The sequence below is a fragment of the Filicampus tigris genome, chromosome 20 (assembly GCF_054856515.1).
Source record: "Filicampus tigris isolate MCC_2025a chromosome 20, RoL_Ftig_1.0, whole genome shotgun sequence".
Lineage (NCBI taxonomy): Eukaryota > Metazoa > Chordata > Actinopteri > Syngnathiformes > Syngnathidae > Filicampus > Filicampus tigris.
The window spans coordinates 14,152,587-14,172,638 of NC_141236.1; the positions used below are offsets into that span (position 1 = coordinate 14,152,587).

At 42.3% G+C, this 20,052-nt stretch overlaps 1 protein-coding gene across 5 annotated transcripts in view; it reads right to left on the bottom strand.

Moving 5' to 3' along the window:
- utrn (utrophin) overlaps positions 1-20,052 on the bottom strand; it is a 114,822-nt gene that overhangs the window by 23,040 nt on the left and 71,730 nt on the right. For all 5 annotated transcript variants that reach the window (XM_086019361.1, XM_086019365.1, XM_086019362.1 and 2 more), the window contains 7 exons: positions 11,479-11,608; positions 9,140-9,408; positions 8,834-8,980; positions 8,272-8,350; positions 7,120-7,180; positions 2,391-2,452; positions 2,055-2,129 (listed from right to left, as the gene is read on the bottom strand). In XM_086019361.1, the coding sequence (XP_085875487.1) occupies positions 2,055-2,129; positions 2,391-2,452; positions 7,120-7,180; positions 8,272-8,350; positions 8,834-8,980; positions 9,140-9,408; positions 11,479-11,608 (823 nt within the window). The remainder of the gene's footprint in view (positions 1-2,054; positions 2,130-2,390; positions 2,453-7,119; positions 7,181-8,271; positions 8,351-8,833; positions 8,981-9,139; positions 9,409-11,478; positions 11,609-20,052) is intronic.

A 20,052-nucleotide genomic window follows, 5' to 3' on the forward strand; every position in this document is an offset into this window, starting at 1 on the left:
TGAATGACGTTTGAGAAACAGGACAAGCGGCTAAAAACTGGCACGCCGTGTTCACAGAAGCGTATCCGAGAGTGAATAGCGAGAGAAGAGATGGATCATTGTGATTAATTATTGATATGATGGAAATAAGACAGTCGGTTTCCACAAATCTAATGTGCTGGTGACATCTTCATCTTTTATGCACATTTTTATTAAGCACTGGGAAAAAAAAAAGTTGATGAAAAGGCACAGTTGGGAAGAATTTTTTGGGACTTCTCATAAAAGTTTACACGCTCACTTTTAGGCTTTACGATTTCACCTCTGCTCATCAACTGCGATAAGGTCGAGCTTCCCGTTTTAGCCAGCCGTGCTTGGCTTCCGAATGCAATGCGCTAATACGGGAATCAATCAAATATAAGTGAGTTAGAAAGAGAAGAAAATGAAAAGCCTTCCACAATATTTTGGATGGTGGTCATGCACGGCTCTTTTCAACATGGACGTTGTACCGTGGTTATAAAGAACACGAGGCCCTGGAAAGTGAATTGGAAGATTTGCTTATGATACATGTTTGAAGGACATTGTTGAAAATGTGCACGGACTAAAAACTATGTCGAACCCGCGTCAACAATTATCCGGCTAGCAGTTAGCTTGCAAGCTATGCCTTGAAATGCATCTTCCCTTTGGACAGTCCACTGGCATGGCCGGTTTAGAGTGCCTCGTTGCCAGCCATGAGTGCGTGCAGTTGTACAGGTCACTTGTATTTATGCGACTGCATTTGAATGCTGGTTATTGTGGTTGCATTTGGATGGACAAGTATTTTGGGAGGTAGTATTTGTGAAAAAGTCACACATCTGTTGTCTTCTAATTTCACTGCATTGCATTTTGCACAAAGCCTGCTAAATTTCGCAGAGAAAAGCAGCTGGGACTAAAACAAATGCCTGCCTGAGTTGTCTGCAACAGGTGCTTAATGAATACGCTTCGGTCGAGAGCATTAGCAGTGAGGAAAAAAAAACAAAAAAAAAACGGAATTATATTAAGCTGTCAGTCAACATTTGTTTACCACTGCCATCTACATCAAGTTCCGTGCCTTATGTTACCTCCCGTTCACCAGGCCGTACTAATTACGGGACACACTTCACATTGCTGTCTGGTAGTTCCAGGCCACACACACGCACACGTTAGCCGGCTGCCACGCAAGCTCGTTTGTGCCACCCGAGGCCCCCCGGCACAGACTTAACCCAATTAGACATTTTATAGTATGCCTGTCATACGCGTGTATGTGTAAAATGTGTCATTCACACACACACACACACATTACATGAGCAGACGTTCCCAGAAAAAAAAAAAAAAAAAAAGATGAAACACAATCGAGACCTGTGGATGCGAGTATAACATCACTGTTGGAATTGGATTGCCTGCGTTAGGAAACAATCAGGCTAATGCACCCCGGCAACAAATAGCTCCGCGCATTGAAAAAACAACAGTGAAAAAATGATGGGTTTGAATTATTGCGGCTCATTAGCGGTCGAGCACAAATACTCAGGCGGGCAAGCTTGAAAGCGCACCTGCACTGAGGAGTTGTTTTATCTTTTTGCAGGGAGACAGCTGGATTGGCTCAAAGGGTGGGCGGCTATTACGGCGTCGTCTCTCGGGTGACTGATTGTTTTGCCCACTGTGAGACCGTACTGTGCTTCCTTACTTTGCTACATTGTTATCGATATATGCTAGGGCTGTAACAACAAATTGAAAATCATGACAGCTCGAGACAATTACACAGCAAAATGGACTCACAAATTGACTATTTGGGAGGCGAGCTAACTTACTTCTTGTACCTTATCTTCCAACCCTTCCTTTCTTCCCTCCCACCTTACCTAACGCACCGACCTACCGACCAACCTAGTTGCCTTCCTAGTGTTCTTACACTTGAGACCGGTCTTTCATTTTGAAGGTCTTGGTCTTTCTGAGATCAATATTTCTGGAAAGAGGCTCTATTTAACAGACATGCATTATACTTTGGCTGTAGCTTGTAAGAATTTAGCTGAGAAAAAAAAATGGCGTGTGTGTGCGTGACTTACAGCACAGAGCTTTCTGCAGCCGGCGGATCTTCATGGCGGTGCGGTACGCAGAGAATCTAACGTTGTTCAAGTCCGCTACGGAAAAATTGCCAAACAAAAATCAATTCAAGTAGCGTTGTCTGGCAAAAGTGGAATTTCACTGTGTACATCATTGTGTTTTTTTGGGTTAAAAGTGGTTGCAAATTAACAGTACCGCTGGTTAGTAGCATGGGGATGTGTATGGATGTTAGCATGAAACATTATAATGGCCTTGCGTGTGGGCAAGGAGAGCCACGGTCAAACTTGCTACCAATCCGAATTCAAAAAAAGAATCAAATAAGCATTTGTGTTCCCTACCTAGCGACTGGTAGAGCTCCGTCATCTTGGGATGGTCCCAGCAGGTCGTTTGTGTCTGGTGGCTGAAAACAACACAAGAAGAAAGACGCACCGCAGCAAAGAGCATTGTTAACAATTCTTCCCAATTTGAATACTTAAAAATACCAGCAAGTGTATAAAATGAGGTTTCAACACTGCCAAAAATGCAGCCATCGTTTCAGTTCTCAAATGCTGCGGGTGTGTCCACTAAAAGTGCTAAAACACGTCTTGCTAAAATGTCAACTGTCAATCAAATATCACTTCTACAACCTTCTGCAGCAGCATCTTTCTCTTGCTGACATGAGAAGCGATAAAATATCCGCTAAAATGCATCCCGTGCTGTGACAACGAGGCGCTCTAAAAGGGCCATGCCAGCCCAAAGCCCCACGTTGGCCGTTATGCCAGATTTCCAAAAAAGAAATTGCATCCTCCTTGCACTTCCGTCTGCCTCTGCATGGCATGCGCGCACACCCACTGCCAACAATGAGGCGCGGCACTATCTGACGGGAAGGTGTTAGCCAGCTCACTGCCCGTCGCAATTGCTGAATTCACTTCACGAGGTCTTTAACGTCCTGCGAAGCAAAGTCACAGCTGACGCGGCAAAAAGCAAACAAATGCAAACCAAATGCATATCCCAAGTAAGCAAGAAAAGGTGGCGTTGTGGAAATAAGTTAACACCAACAGAAACCCACCGCACTGCTCCATTTCATGCTTGTTTATTACCCCATTACGAATAAAATAGAGCCTAATAAATAAGGAGACTGCGGCGCGCAAGCCGCTTCTATTGCCGCTCATAATGACGGAGGCGCGCGGTCGCCCCGCTACACAACAGAGCAGGCCGGGATTTCTATCAGCGCTGAGGTTGCAGCGCTTGTGTGTAAATCAGCAGCTCATGAATGCCGTAATGAGAACAGCGGCGCTGTCAGCGTGCGCTCACAAACTTTGCCACATGCTACTAAGATGGTGGAGTTTGGATAAAACGGCAGGAAGTGGCGGTGGGCGGGAGGGGTACCGATTGCTTCGAAGGTGAGCAGTTCAGTTGGGAGAGCTGTAGAAAAAGTTGGAGTCAAACGAGGTTGTATTTTTAAATGAAACTCTTTTTTTTTTTTTTAACGCGACATAACATGAGGAACTGGAGAATGCAATTTCCGTAGAAACTGTGTATGAATGATGAAGAGTTGACTACTACTGAACTGAAATGCTTCAATTCGAACAGTCTTAATTCTTTATCCTCATTGAGGATATCTTGTCTTATACCGCCCCCAGGTGGTCAAGGCAGGCACGGCAGAAAGAGCAGCACAATGCCCACTGAATTGATGCAAAGTACACCATTTTTTAAATTCTTTTTAAATCTATTTAATGATGTCATTACTTTAAATTAAAATGTGATATTTTGGCGACGTGAAATATAACTCACAAGGGGGTCTGTTTGAATTTGAAACATGTTGAATTGGTTGTGAAACATACACGTTAAAATACATGCCTGCATTCTTTTTAATGGGATTTTATTTTGTCTGGGAATTTGGGGGAAAATAGTTCCCAGGACATCCTAAATGAAGCGACTATTTTGAATTTTAAGTGTGGAACTCACCTATTGCATCTATCACATCAAAAATGAATCCAGTCTATAATCTTAACAAGTCCCCAAACCAGCAAAATGAACACAATAAGATGTTGAGTGTTGTTTCCTTATATCTCCACCAAGTTGATATGAAAAAGTACTGCCGGCAAGTGGTCCCTAAAAGGCCTTTGTGGCTGCATCAGGATCAGCGAGGCCACGTGAGGAGACAGAGGGAGCCACTCGGGATGCTGACATTTTGTCTCCGGAGCCGTTATTAAATGCCATCTCGCAGTAAGCATCAACAAATCAAATGAGGTCACTGGAGGGGAAAGCGCAGACTGCAGCAGGTAGATAAAAATGCACGTGTCATGGGATTTAAAAAAAAAAACATTTTAAGCACCGGGAATATGATAAAAGTTGACATTTTGTGAAACGCACATCCATTTGCAGATAAAGGGTCAACTTTACACTTTAATTACTTGGTATGCCGATTTGCTGATTGCAATGACAGAAGTTGTTAGAATTTGTGAAGAGCAAACCGCGAATAGTTGAGAGCTCCACTAGTCAACTAGTTTTGATTGACTAGAATTGATTGTAAAAAATTCTGCAACTGGTCTATAAATCACTGACTGGTTTGGGTCCTGAACACATTAAGGAAATGATCATTGAATATAAACTCAACAAGGCTGTGAGGTCTGCAGACTCGGGTCAATGAGTGGAGCCTAGTTTTCAAAGCAAACACGGTGAAGCGGCATTTAGCTGTTATGCTGCAGTCAAATGAAATAGCTTTGTGAATGTCTTCAGTTGATATGTTTGTTTACGCTTTTAGACTATCGGTGTGTGAAGCACATTGAGTGTATGAAATGCGCTCTATAAATAAAGTTGCTTCGCCCTCGCATCCTTCCTAAGACAGGACGCACGCCCACTGACGTGACACCTTGGTGACCAAACTGCTTTAAATGTGACACGGCGCGAGGCTGCCAGCCCTCAACAGGAGGCACCAAAATTTGGACGGATGACTTTCAACACCCCCTGCCCATGTCCATTACGGTGCTTGGATCGGCCTTGCGGCAGGAGGTAGACAAGAGGCCTTTCTTGAATCAGCCGCCCTTTCGGCAGCGCTCAGAAAAAAGCGGCAAAATAGGAAAGCAGACGAGGGAAAGGGGACGCAAGATATCACCGCAATTCAAAAGGAACCTGTGCGAGGAGATTTATCAATCGGACTTTTTTGTGACTGGGATGCAAAAAAACAACAACGCACGGGACCGGGGCATCCTGATATTGAGAGAATGATTCGGATCCAGTCACAACAACAAGTCATGTTATATCACCTATGACAAAAGGTTCAATTCTGCAATTCCTTGCCACTGGGTCATTTCAGCACCGGGACAATTTTTGACAGCTTTGCAGCACACTGTCCGAACTTTAACACGCAGTGCGTAACGTACGTCCAATTGTCACACACTCGGGATGAATTCGCTCAAACAAACGGACGGATGCGCGGGGTATCCCTCGCATTAGAAAACCTTGAATATGTTAACAGTAGCCATGAGCGCACCCCGCTTAAGTAGAATTTACATTCCAGTTGAGTTCACGTGTGACGTGTATGTGCGCTTTGTACCCGTGTTCCATTGATTTGTTTATGAGAGCGGGCGGCTGCCGGTTCAGCGGTCGGACACATCTGTGATCAAATGCTGTTGGCTTTCATCTCCCAACAGCAAACCACATTCCAATAATAACAAACCCACCACCCCGTCCACCCCTGTGGGTCCAAACACAGTGCAGGTGACTCCGGTTGAAACGTTTATTGATCTTTCCATTTTGAACCTCATAAAATTCAAGCTATAAAAGTCAGTGATGTATAGAATAAGAATTAACCTTTTGTAACACTACAGGCGACAAAACAAAGAAATGACACCAAACTGTCAATGGCACAGTGGAACCTTGAAAACAATAATTGCCAGGTGGTCGTGGTCTTTAAATTCAATTCAATTCAATTAAAAGACTTGATGGTCTTTGCAGATCACTATTTTCTCCAGGTACACTTGTGTGATAATCATTCCATCCAGCAATAGACAATTTTATCAGGAGTGTGACATTTGGAATGTGAGCCAACTCTCGAGGGAAACCAATAAATCAGTCTGACTTAGTAGTCAGCAGTTTGCGTGGTTGGACGATTTGTGGCTAACGAGGCCCTTCCTCAACGAAGGGACCTAAAAAAGTAGCTGCTCCCGTTTCACCTGATTCGACAAAAAACAAAGGGAATGTGAAGCAAAACGGCAAGCTCAAATTGCGGCTATTAGAGCGGCAAGAGATGCGCTTGTCCCTGTAAACCAGGTGTTACGCAATTCGCCAGGTACACACGTCGGCATTTGAATGCGCGCGTGGCGTCAAATCAGCAGAAAGGCAATTGTTTTGGGGAACTGAACCGAACTGACGACGGGAGCTGAATACGACAGGTCGCTGGAGGTCTCTGTTATAATGACTGCGCCCAAGAAACATTTCAATGATAATGAGCTATTTTCGAAGTCACTTTTTTGCTGCCCTTTTGCAATGCAAATGATGTACACTCAAGAATAATCTGCGGCTTGAAAATAGCACGTTCAAATAAGCATGTTCATTTGGGAATTTAAAGGGAATTAAATGAAGATGTAGGAAAAAAAAAACAAACATTGTATACCACTTGACACACGCAGTATAATAGATATTGCCATCTACGACAATATGAGCATGAACGAAACGAAAATAAAATCTGAAAAGAAAAAGCTGAGCCTATCGCAACTGTCTATTGGTCAAGAAGTGGTTGAGCGCAACACATTTTCCCACATGTATTTAGGACCCTTTGGTTTGGTCTGCTGAAAGCAAGCTTGAACGTTTTGGTCATAATTCCAAAAGATATATTTGGTAGAAATATATTATATATATAAAAAATAATATATAGCATTGTTTTTAATGGTTTCTAAGGAACTAGGGGTGGCTCATCTTGCCCCCCTAACTGTACATGAGTACAATTTCCAGACACAAATATGTGAATGTAGGTTGTAAATGTAGGTCAGTTCTTCTGATGGGCCTATGCTGGATGTGACCGCCAACCATTGGGGGAGAGCAAATATTTTAGCAACGGCGTCACACATTTTTCTGGACACTTACTTGATGTAATATGGAACTTTATTTTGCGAAACCGCCCGCTGCCAGGGGAGCTGCACAGAAGCTACGAAGAGAAAGAAAGATCACACTGAGAGACTCTAGTCAAAAAATACAAACGCTGTCTTAACAGGCACCATTACGCAGCAGGATAAAAAGTGTAAGTTTGACCTGAAATAACTTGTGCAAGGAACAACGCTGCCATGCATGAAATAGAGAGGAAGCGGGGAGGACGTCTTCCAGGCAGACGGAGGAAATGGGAAAATAAAGGAGTGGATGAAATATGGGTAGCTGATCAGTATGACCGAGGCGACTAATGCACCCGGAAACGTCGGAAATATCCGAAGCTGCATTAAGACTATTAGCGGTGAAACGTGCGCTTGGTTGATTCCCACCAACGCTCCTCTGTCAAAGGCGTCGACGAGTGCACGGAAGGATGAAAAGACATAAAAAAGAGATTGGGAGATAAGAGCAGGGCTTTATTGATCCCTGAGGGGAAATTTTGCTACCAGTGTAATGAGTGCCAATGTGAGATGACAGACGCGATAGTGTCGCCGCGCCAAGGAGATGCAGGACAAAAACTCAAGGAAATAAAAATCTGCATTAGAAAATGGAATTTATTTGCTGTATTTATTCTTCTAGTTCTCATTTTGGAACGTCCTTGAAATAATGAAACAACTGTCGGCCAATACCACATTTAAAACAGAAAAGAAATTTGTATGCGATCATTTTGTCATTTTGTCTAATGACAGATACTTAAAGTGGAAGTCAACGCAAACATTTTTTTTCAGAATATGTTCTATGCAAGCCCACTAGTTGAAACAGGGTGGGCGAACATATTCTGGAAAAAAAAACATTTGCCTTGACTACTTAATTTTGTTTTTTTTCTGAAACAGAAGAGAGGATTTTTCTCTATTTGGGTCATAAAATAATAACAACTGATATTGTAAAAATCAAAATTCATTTTACCCCAAAACACAAGAACAATGATTTTTTTTTTGTATCGTGGATTGGATATGCTCCCAAAAGGCCTAAGAGGAAACTTACAGGAAATATAAAGACGCAAACAGGAGCAGGTGACAGGATGCATGACAGGTGAATTTGGAAAGCTTGTAATCTTGCTTTGACTTAAACACAAAGCGAACGCTTGCTACTTACTGGACAAGAAATGTTGAGAGGAGGGGCCAAAGTCTCGGTGGGCTTCCTGGAGGAGCTTCAGTCTGTCCTCCACTGCCACCTGAAACGAGCAAAAATATACTAAAAAATGCTGATAAACATTCATCGTACCTAATGAACGACACGGAAGAAAAAAATGTCGGAAAAAACAAAACAAAGAAGTCTAAACAGATTTTTAAAATAGGTTAAAATACTGAAAAATAAACCACAACACTATTTGCAATCACCCTGATGCATTTAGCTTCAAATATGTACGTGCTCAACTGATTTTATACTACAGTGGAACCTCGGGTTTTTGTATGCACTATTTATTGTATGATTCAGTTTTCAGCATATTTTTTTTTTGTCAATGCACGTGACTGGTATGATGTGAAAATAGCCTTGCGATTATACACAGGCGGGAGCGTGTGCTTGGAACAAAGGTGAAACAGGGGCAAGGAATTGAGAAAAAAAAAAAAAAAGACCAGACAAGTCAGGAGGAAATAGTGTAAAAAGGAACAAAGCGTAACAGAATATGGCTGCATCAATTGAGGCTGCGCTGTACCTGTAGTAGCTTCCACCTCATGTTGAGTTGGTCCAGCTGCCTGGAGGCAGTGGAGGACAGCTGGATGTCCAGTGGAGTTAGCTCTGCAGAAAGCTCATTCACTATCTGGACATCTTGACGCAGCGGGCTGATCTCCTCTCGGAACGCCTAAAAAACAAGGTTGGAAACGCTGTAACCGCGGACCGGTACAATTAAATGCGTTTTTTTTTTTTTTCTTCTTCTTTTCAAACCTTATGTAGCTTGCTGCGACACTTAGCCCACGTGCTCAAGAACGCTCGAGTCATCAAATTCCGAGGTCCTGCTTACCACGGTCTTGTCGATGTGGTCCTGCAGAGAGTCGATCAGCAGGTCGCCCACGGGCTGCCAGCCCGACTTGGCGTCCTCGGCCCGAGTCAGCCGCAGATCCAGCTGGTCCATGGAGCTCTGCAGCTCCTGCAATCGCTCAAGGGCTTGCTCCACCTGATTCTGCCAGCCTCCCGCGTGGCCCCTTAGACGTTCCCAGCGCTCCCTCACCTCGCCCGTCTGCTTGCGGATGGCCCGAGCCAGCCCGCGGGCCTTCTGCTCGGGGCTGAGGTCTGGAAGAAATCAGGGAAAAGTAAGGCAAGACAGAGTGAGTTTGTGCAACTTTAAGCTCCTGTACCCCTGGAACTACATGAAGTAGTTCTGGTAAATATGGGCTTTGGCTAGCGTGGATTTTTGTATTTTCTTCAATTTCCATCACAAGAGTGTTGACAGAACATCTGACAGCTCCACAAATAAATCATCACAACGCCATTCATCAATCCAAAAACCACACAACACAATCGCCAACCCAACCATTGATCTGTTTGTCCATCGATCCATCTTTCCTTCCAATCCTCCATCCATCTGTCCATCTATGCATTCATCTATCCATCCAAGGATCCATTCATCCGTCCAACCCCCCCAAAAGATGGCATCAATCTGTCTGCAGAGCCATTTAAAAAAATGCAATTGGCAAATTGCCATTCAGTAACTCATCCATCCATCTTTCACGCATCCATTTGTGCATCAAAAAGACACAACACAACCGCCAAGATCAAGGTTCATGACAACGTCCTAAAACTAAAGTTGAAAAAACATTTTCAGTAGCGAAATAAAAGTAAAAAGCTCAACTTCCATTCGAGTTATTTTGTTAGTTTTCATTTTCGATACTAACCGTGATCCATCCATCTGTCTAAGAATCCAATGATGGCCAACCTACTCGTGATCCACCGATCTGGCCTTCCGTCCGTCCGCAAAACTACAAAACCAAACTGCGCAGCCGCTCACTGATTGATGCGTCCATCCATCGATCCATCCTTCCCTCCATTCATCCAAAAATAAAGCACTCATGCTCGCTCCACTGAACCACATACAGAACAGAATAATTCACAATTCTGTCTGGAGAGCAACAACAGAAAACCATCACACCATCTTCAGAGCGGCAAACCTCCTTGTAATTCCTTTGCATTAAAGATAGATATCTGTTCCAGGAAAGTTAGATAACTGAGCATACTAATTCCTTTATACGACGCGGTTTAAAAACGTCGGCATCTCCTTTGCAGTTAAGTCATCTTTGTGGGCAGGAAATGCGAGAGAATATGTGAGTGCTAGATATGGCAAAAGGATGAAATAGATGACAGGGCCGTTCTTTAAGGACCCGATGAACTCATTGTGTTCAACTAAGAAAATGGGTAGTGCAGATGTTTGGGTTTTTTTGTGATCTGAAAGAACAGTATTTGAGATGTCAACGTGGGGCCAATTTTTCTTTGCCTGTCTTCCCTTGGGACAAAATTCTACCATTTAATTTCCTCGTCGACTCAATGTCATTCAAAAGGCTTGATTGTTTTGTTTTGTTCTCTTCATATACAGCTTCACCAACAAACGGAGGAAGGATGCCCGGTGGATGAACATTGTGGTCGTTTACAAGCGTTTTCCCGAGCCTGAATTTGCTCTGCGGGGGGCTGATTGAATTAGCATCTTTTGTACAAACGTCTTCAGTCATGCAGGCAACAATCAAAAGTTAATCAATGTCACAGACAAAGCCTAATAAGAGTAAAGGGAACGTACACAATTAGCGGTTGAATGTGTCACTCTGCCACAGCCCAACTACTTTGATTAAACACCATGCCTATGTTCTGATCCGAGCTCATCTTTTTATCTATTTATAAAAGCAGGCGATCCTTTGATAGCCGCGTCCGAGATCACAGCGATGTCTGCCGACGCTCTGAAGTCGTGCCACACCCCCATGGCACCCTCTTGGCTCACTTGAATTATTAACGCAAAAAATTGGGATCGTTTGAAGGCAAATGTGGTGACTTGACAAAATCTGGATAATTAACAAGTTGATGTATTTTCAATTTGTCGGTTGGGGTCAGGATCGCCGGTAATGCCGACGCGTTACCATCAGTGGATCGTCTTTCAAAAGAACTGAAGTGCTTAACTGCTGGATCTAACTATTAAAGTAACACGATCAAATGATCGGGCAAATAACTAAATGACCTTTTCAAGGTAAGTGTGGCAGCACTTATTATGCATATAATATGATAAGGTGACTACATTTTCTTGGTTGCTTGCACAGTGAAGAAGAACTACAACATGGCCAGCAACTAAAGCGGGTTTTACACCCCTGCCCTCGTACCAACCTGTCTTGGGCTGCAGGTTCTTGCGCGGTTCTCCCGGACCTTCAATGGGCTGCTCAGCCAGAAACATGCGAGCTTGCTCCAAGGTGCTGATCACCAGCTGCTCGCGTTCTTTCAGTTCCGACTGCAGCATCTAAAAAAAGAGGAACACGTTTTCAGAATTTCGATCAAAAACAACTAATCACCCTTGTTTTGATGAGTCTGATGAAAGGAGGTGAGTGGAGGGGTTTAATGAGGTGCGAGAAATGTTCCCCCGCGATATCGTGGTTAATCGTTCACGCCGCTGCTATATCACTTTCAAGCTATTTTATTCGCTCATTTTGTATGGGGATTTGCAGTATACATGCAAGTCCGAATTGAGAGTGCCTTCAGTGTAGTTCCACGTTCTGACGCTACATGCCGGGCAGTACAGAGGTCTACTGGGGGAAAAAAAAGAAGTGTCATTAGCAGCAAGAACAAACAAAAGGTCCCCAACATGCAGACTGGCTAAGGCTTAGCCAGTAAACAGCCAAATCTACACTCTCGTTGGCTGACTCCCACGTCACTCACCAGGCTAGGACCTGCCTTTTAAAGCCACACACATGCAAAGTCACAGATACTGCAGTGTAGAAGGAGAAGATAGCAACCTCAAGTGGACGAAATGAACAGCAACAGCTGCGATGTTTATACAATTATTCCAATAATCACTGGAATAAGCCATTCTAAAAATATTTGATGGCCGCAGATATTAGCAAATCTTTAATCCCTGCAATAGTTATCAGCCCAAATCGCCCACTTTCCCCCTTCATCCAGGGAATAAGAATGTTGCAAAAGTTTGGACCACAAGTGGCGCTGTCCATCGAGGCTTTTTAAAAATATTGTATTTTTAATTTGGCAGTGTCTGCAAACATAGAAGAAAGACGTAAACAATACAACTGCACAAGATGAATACAGAGGAGAAAGTTTGCCAAGACTTGGCAGTTGAAACTTCCCAACTTATCGGTGGAAACGAGGAAGAGGCTGCATTCGTGAGCAGGACGGCCGATTAATGAGCTGCTTAATGCCTTCCCGCTGCATATGTGACTCCTGTCTGCCGATCTGGCCGCAGCACATGAACTCAGCGTGAACCGCGGCCAGATTTCATCCCATCACGAAAGAGGTGCTCGGAATGAACTCACGGCGGCTCGCAGATGTTGACTTTTTGTTGCGCTTTATGGTGATGACCAACAAGCGCTTTGGACGGCTAATTAAGCTCCTGCCGCGCTGCAATCGCATTCCCTCTGCCTAGCCTTTGCTTGTTAAAAGGTACGGCGGTCCAAGCGGATATTTCCACAGGGGGTGGTGGTGTTAAATTAGCCAAATGATCTGGAGAAGAAAGTGAATCGCTGGCTGGCCGGGCAGTAGAAGCCCTGACGGAGAGATCATTAGAAATTGGGCCAACAGACCACGTATCAAACTCATCCCCGAGACCGCAGCCTGCTCTGTTCTTTAATTTAGCCGACCAAGAATTTATATTATCAAGAGTGCTGTCATTTTTGTTCCATTCAATCAGCCTTTTTTTTTTCCTTTAAATTGGTGAATTAATATGTATTTATAGGGTTTTTTTCACAAAATATTACGGTAAGTAAAGTAAAATATATATTTTTAAATCATACACAGTACAGTACAAACGTTCAAAATAATTTGCTTTCTTTGGGGAGCCGTTTTGCTAATGAATGACTTATTTGAGGAGCAACTTCCGAATACTGAGGAGCAATTATTTGCCGATTTTAATAAACAATAAAAATGTGACAATGCAACAAAAACTGAGAAAAAAAACGTGCAAGTTACTATACGGTTTGCACAACATCTTCCACCTCCATGAGTCTGCAATCAACCAGTGAAATAAGCCTCGAATAACTTTACAAGAGCAAATGAGTTTAGCTATAGCATCTATCCAAAAACTTTTTCTAAGGTCTTAGAGCCATGACTGCTGTGCAAAATAAAACATTGAGCTGCCTAAGCAGTTTAATAGGCGGAAATAAATATGTACGCAAACATACCTTTATGGCTGACTAGTTCCTTCAGCACTGAAGCAAGACAGCGATCCATTTTTAACATAAACAACAACAAACAAAAATGGGCTTAGTCAAATGTAGCCAACCCAACCTTTTTCGGAGACTAATTTCCAACCTTTAACTTGGTTCACGACCAGTGATTAGCCGATGACATGGGACAGCCCAATAAAACCGATGAATAAAAATAGGAAACTGACCATATTTGGACAGATTTCCGCCTGACAGCGACAACATTTATTTGATCACCCAGCCCAACATTAATCACAAACGTTTGGCCACCCGGGCTTTGAGCACACTAGCATATGGCCTTCACGATAACAATGATTGGACCCAATGAGGGACACTCGCTTAACCTTTGCTGACTTGTGATTCTCACAGCCACAGAGAAGCGGAGGGAAAAAAGGAGGGGGGGGGCCATATAACAGTATAATTATGCTCGTTTTAATACACGCACCACCCAGGGGAACTTCATTGCCTATCGGAGTGTGTGATTGCTTTACGAGGGGGTTGTGTAAGTGTGAGACGCTGCCAGGCAGTTTGATTAAATTTGGTAGATGAGTTTACTTGCTAACGCCACTTTCAGAGTTTTAAAAAATCGACACTCCAAAAAAATGAGGTGGGTTCTTTTTAACTGTAAAATTCAAGTTCAAGATTAAAATGCACGAAACATCCAACACTCATGAGCCCCCCCAAAATGTTTAATATTTTTTTACTGTAACACTGTCACCTATATCAGGTAGAAATTAAAACACAAAAAAGTGAAAAATTAAACTTTTTTTCTTTCGTAGCTGAAAAAAAACCAAACAGAGCGACTCATTTTTTCCAAATAAGCAACTGATGACAAAGCAATATTTTTTTATACATAAAAAAATAAACACAAAAAGTGAAAAAAAGCTCATTTCTTAAATCTGCCAAGTTGTAAACATTGTTGCTATTTGTTTATAAAACAACTAATGGATTATTTCTGAGGTGAAACAAGGTACACATCACTGCAACTCTTCCGTGTATACGTCTTCATGCAACAAATGTCTTCATCTGTCAAAATGAGATGTGGAGACAAAAGCAAAGAATAGCTCAGCAGGAGTGTGGGAATTTAAATCCCCTCCACCGGTGTTGAAACGTGTCGTCTTTTGTTCCCGTTTCCTGCGCAACGTGTTCACACAAGGCAACCCAAGTTCACGGAGACTGCCAACAAGTGAACCAATGCAGGCCTTGCGCTGAAACGAGGCCCAACAAATGAAACCGCCAGGACTGCTAAGAAATGATTTTTGCTCCGTCGCCCTGGTCCTCTGGCTCCTGTGCAGGAAGCGTAGTGGGCAGATAGCAAGAGAGATGAATAGAGGGCAACTTCCTCGACGGACAGGAGTAGCGTGAAGAGGCCAAAGAGGTTTTTGAGAGGATAGGAAAAGAAATGAGGGGGAGATAAGGTGTTAAGGATGGCTCACTCAAAGATTCATTGGACTGTTCGCTTCATTTCGGAGCCATGCTCTTGGCTGCACTGATCTCGCACTCGACAAAGACTCCATATTCCAAAAAAATAAATAAAATACTAAAACTAAGAAAAACTCAATTAGGCCAATTCATTTTTGAAAAATGCAAGCTCAGAAAAACGAACAAACTTGCTCTAAAAGCCAATTAAAACTAAAAGGATAAAAAAAAAAAAAAAAAGTCCAAAAGCAAATTATAATGAAGGATCTAAAAACTATTCTAACCCTCACAGAGCTAGATTTCACTAAACTATATATTTTTTGTGCGCGTTCAAAAACATTGTAAGTGTGTTTACAAAGTGAGGAGGCGTATGTGGTCTCTCTGGAAGTCTTTTCAATAAGACAAATTTAAATTTCACTAATGTTAAAAAAAAATACATCAACTACATTCGAAGCCAACGCGCTTTCCATTTGGCTGACAAATCCCATCTGGCCAGTAACAGATAAGACACGGCTGGCTACGTTTAAAATAAAAGGCTGCTCTTCTTTTGAGCACTTATCACAATTGGACTCAGCATGTGTGCTTTTAGTACAAAAAGTCAAGACTTTTAGTGATGATGACCTTGGTGTGCATTGTGGCCACTAAATGATTGAGGCTGGGTGATGTTTGCTTTTTGCTTGTGTGGCCAAAGGTGCACAGCAAAGTCTTATCACCAAACGCTGACGGCCACTTCTATCGCATCCCTGCTACAACACAATAAGCACAGCTGAAGGCCACATTTTCCTTCTGTAGACTGCTAGAGAGCATCAAAATAGCGGAGGGGGGAATACCTGTAGATGACCTGCATTGAATGAAGGGCAACTTTGCACACGATTCATTATTCATGGGAATTTAGGAGAACGCCGCCAGTGGCCCGAAAGATGTGAAATTGACCGCAATTTTCGTGAAAAGCAAGTCAATTGTACCTGTATGTTACAGAAGTGTGCGCCATGTAATGTAATACGTATTGTGATTTTATTGTTGTTTCATTTAGAATTTCCTTTCTCTTGGTGTAAATTTTTACAAATATTGTTTGTAGTATTGTGACTTTAGTTTTTTTTTTTACACACTAAACAAATAATCAAATGTAAATACTTTTACTGAATTCAGTTTTAGGGTTCTAGTTGTGCTGTGTGTATTGGTGTGATACTTTTCCATCTATTAAGAATGCAAATGGCTGTAATTAATCAGTCTGGCATCATGATTACAAGGAATTCTAGTGGCTAATTATCAAACTTTTCCAAAGGCGCACTCACAGAGCAACTTTCAACGAACGTAATTATGACTTTTCGTGATGTTTGGGCGTGAAAGCAGCGGTCAAGAGGTTTCCAAATGGCCAGTGAATAGCCAACTGTTGGCGAGAGATAAGAGGCATTTAAAAAAAAAAAAAAAAGCACAGCACAAAGCGCCGCTTTTAATGAGCCTGATAATGACGACAGCCTTTTAGTGGCTAATTGAAAGCGTGATGATGAATAATAGCCGTTATGGACGATTTGAACAGGAGAAACACTTGAAAACTTTCCCTCTTTTTCTCAACTCTCACATTTATTAATGAGCACAACTTATTCCTTCGTCTTTGCTGCCTTCTCTACGTCATTCTCGGACCAGCGCTCGCTCGGAATCTGACTTTTTGTTCTTTTAATAACCGCCATATTCAATTCTTACCACCGGGTTAAGCGGCTTAGCTCTTTTATCTCACAGGACCTCAGAAAAATGTCATTTGAGAATAAGATTTTTTTTTTTTCCCCCACCCGACCTGTAACACATCTGCACAACAGTGACGTTGATGCTAACAATTTTTGCTTTCGTGATGCCTCAAACATCCGTATAGTCTTTTTCTTCCATAAAACACCAACTAACAACAATGAAAATGTACTTTTGTGTGCGTGCACGTGTGAAAATTGTGCAATCGATGTTGATGACACTCCCAAATTACGTTCTAACATAACCCTTTGAGCTAAGGATATTTGAATACAAACGGTGCAGCAACACACAAGAGACATATAATAACAATAACAATACTCACATCACAGGCATGTACATTATTTATCATCAGTGAAAACTGCTAATACTGCAGCTTCCTGAGTCACTTACTTGTGAAGCTCTCCCCTTTATTTATTATGATAATTGTATTTTCCTGCCCCCTAGTGGCCCAGGCACATACAAGGGAATGTACCTAATGTCAATGGGCATGCAAGCATAAAATCATGATGCACGAACTGTTTAATTATTTACATTCTATTTCATTGTGGTGTTTATGTTTTTATGGGCCCGGCGATTCATCGGTGAGAAGAAAAAGTAACAAGAGATTCCGAGGGGCCCTTCAAACTGCTTGCACTCTATTAAGAATACAGCTATATAAAACAGAGTCAATATTGATAGTGAGGAGCGTGCAAAAAGGACATAAAATGGGGGTGAACGTGGTGTTTTCTTGTCAGCGCTGTGAATCAATTCAAGTGCTGCATGAAAAGGCGGCCTTACAAAACAATGTTTGGATCTGACTTTAGATCTGACACTGTCGTGTTTATTATTAGTGGTTGTCAGTGGTGTAAAACTGTGCCACATCACACTGAGAGCTGTGTAAAAGTCAATGAAACTCCCAAAGTCTGGATTTTTGCCCATTAAAACTCACATTTTAATTGTAGTCATTATCCCATAAAAAGTGGGTTATCTTCAAAGTCAACTTCAATCTTCAAATTCACCTTTTAAGACTTAACAAACGGCATCGCATATAGTGGTCAGTGGCTAGCGCTCAGGGCTAACCTTGCTAAGCGGTCCCCGCGCCAACATATTTTTAGATCATAATTATAGCCCATTATATAAACCTTCAGGTTCTGTCTGCCATTATTAAAGATAACAATATAAAAGAGAGGCAATACTGAACCCAATTTATTTGGCACAGGTCAGCAATATTTCTGAAGGAACATTGTGGGGGTCATCTATTGTTTCTCTTAATGTGCTCTTGAATGTGACTGATGATTCTCTCATGATGTTAAGGTTAAGAGAGCCAAGACATTTATTGTTCTCTGTTGGAAACTGGCCTGCACCATAGGACATCCTTTGTTTGCCTTAATACAGCATTGCGGAAAATTAAGTACACCCCACACATCTTTGTAAATGTTTTGTTAAGCCTTTTCATGCCAAAACACTGAAGATATGACACTTTGCTGTAAAGTAGCGAGTGAAACAGTGACAGTGTAAATTTACCGCCACCCAAAAAAAAACAAATCTCAGTGTCTATAACGCCAGCAACAAAAGCGAGTACACCCCGAAGTGAAAATGACCGGCTTTCCTAATCAGTGCAAATGACATGTCAAGTTTTCCTTATTCTATTTTCGACCATGATTATTTATTATTTTATAATCTCTACATTTTAGGCATCGGGAATTCCATAAAGAATATTACAGGAAGTTGTGAGTTATGGGCGCGCAATGGGCGTGACGCGCGTCGACGTTGGCGAGCGTCTAACAATGTTGAGACGAGCGCGAGCTCAGCGAAAGTAGCGGCCGGCGTGGTCTCCACCTGTGGTCTCCACAGGCTGCCTCATCCATCTGAATGCAATTACATGTCAACAATATCCAGCGCTTGTAATAAATAATTGCAACGGCTGACAGACGCCAATGAAGACAAACTTATAAACGGGTCAACTTTGATTACTTAAGACACAAGGAATGATACCGTGTGGGACAAGGGGTTGAACTAAACAATGATGCGGAAGATAAACCGGCGCGGTTGATTATTCAACTGCATTGAAATAAGTTTTATATACCCGCCGGCTGCTGATTGCCTGCAATAAAACTGCCGATTAATAACCAAGGACGCACAAAACATTGTTTATTTTGGTAGGGGACTGCCGCAAACTGCAATTCATCTTAACGGGACGTGCCTGACGACCGGCTTGATGATGAATAATAAGACTGGCGATTACCGCGCAGTGATTTACAAGCACGGGATGTTCCTGCGGTTTCAGCAAACCGCTAGGCTGCCTGCTTTTGATTGATGAAAACGACAAAATGGATTATTCACAGTGAGCCTCCGCTGTGACGTGATTTGGGATTTTTTTTGGGGGGGGTTTTAATATTTTGTAAAGTTGTGCTTCGCCATATCGCGGTTCACTTTTTGCGGTTTCCCTGTATGCCGGGTTTCTTAATCATGCATAAGTCTATTTCATTTTATATCGCAGATCTTTTTGACAACCTTATTGCATTTTTTAGAATTCAGCAGTAAAACCAAAAAAACACAGGAAACAAGCCTTTTGTGAAAAGACATTTCCTGCTCAATGGTGACTTTGATGCTAATTTCGCTTGAGTGACGCATCAAACATCTGCGCAGTCCTTTTCTTCTTTAAAATAGCTCCAACAAAAATAAAAATGCGCTTTTGATGGCAAAATAATGGATTTACGATACCAGTGTAACAATTTTACATTTGACAATCTTTAAAAACTATTGGCACACCATTTAAAAGTAGTAGTAGTATTTTAGTAGAGTGTGCGCATGCATGCATGCCATGCATTCGTGTGCATGTACGTACATTACGTCATCGCTTCTACTTCTAAATGCAAATAAATACTCAGTCTTCTTTTCTCTCTTTCGTGACGCTCTTTGTCATATATTTAACGTGGAAAACACTTTGATCAATCAAAAGCTGCTTGTAACGGTTTAATATGCCCACCACCGCTAGTTAGAAGGACTCATAATCCTTCCACAGGTGGTCAAGAATAAACACCCGCCATGCACTTTCAATTACTTCAATAAACAAACTGTACGGTAACAAACACAAGCACGTTCGCTTACAAGCTGCCTGTGGCCACAACTCACACGGAGCAACTCAACACGCATTAGGCAGTGAGCGGCCCGTCGACTCGAAACTGTCATTCGCTCAGTCCCGCGTCACTCACCAGGCCAAAAACATTGACGTTGGTGTAAAAAGCCCTCGTGCTAACGAAGCAACACCAGCCAGTGTTTGTTACATGCGGGATAAACAAAAGAATGGAAGGGCCAAGCGCAAACGATCTGGCAATGACTTGGAAGAAGACTTAACAGAAGAAAGAGAAGGCAAAGATTTTGAACGTAC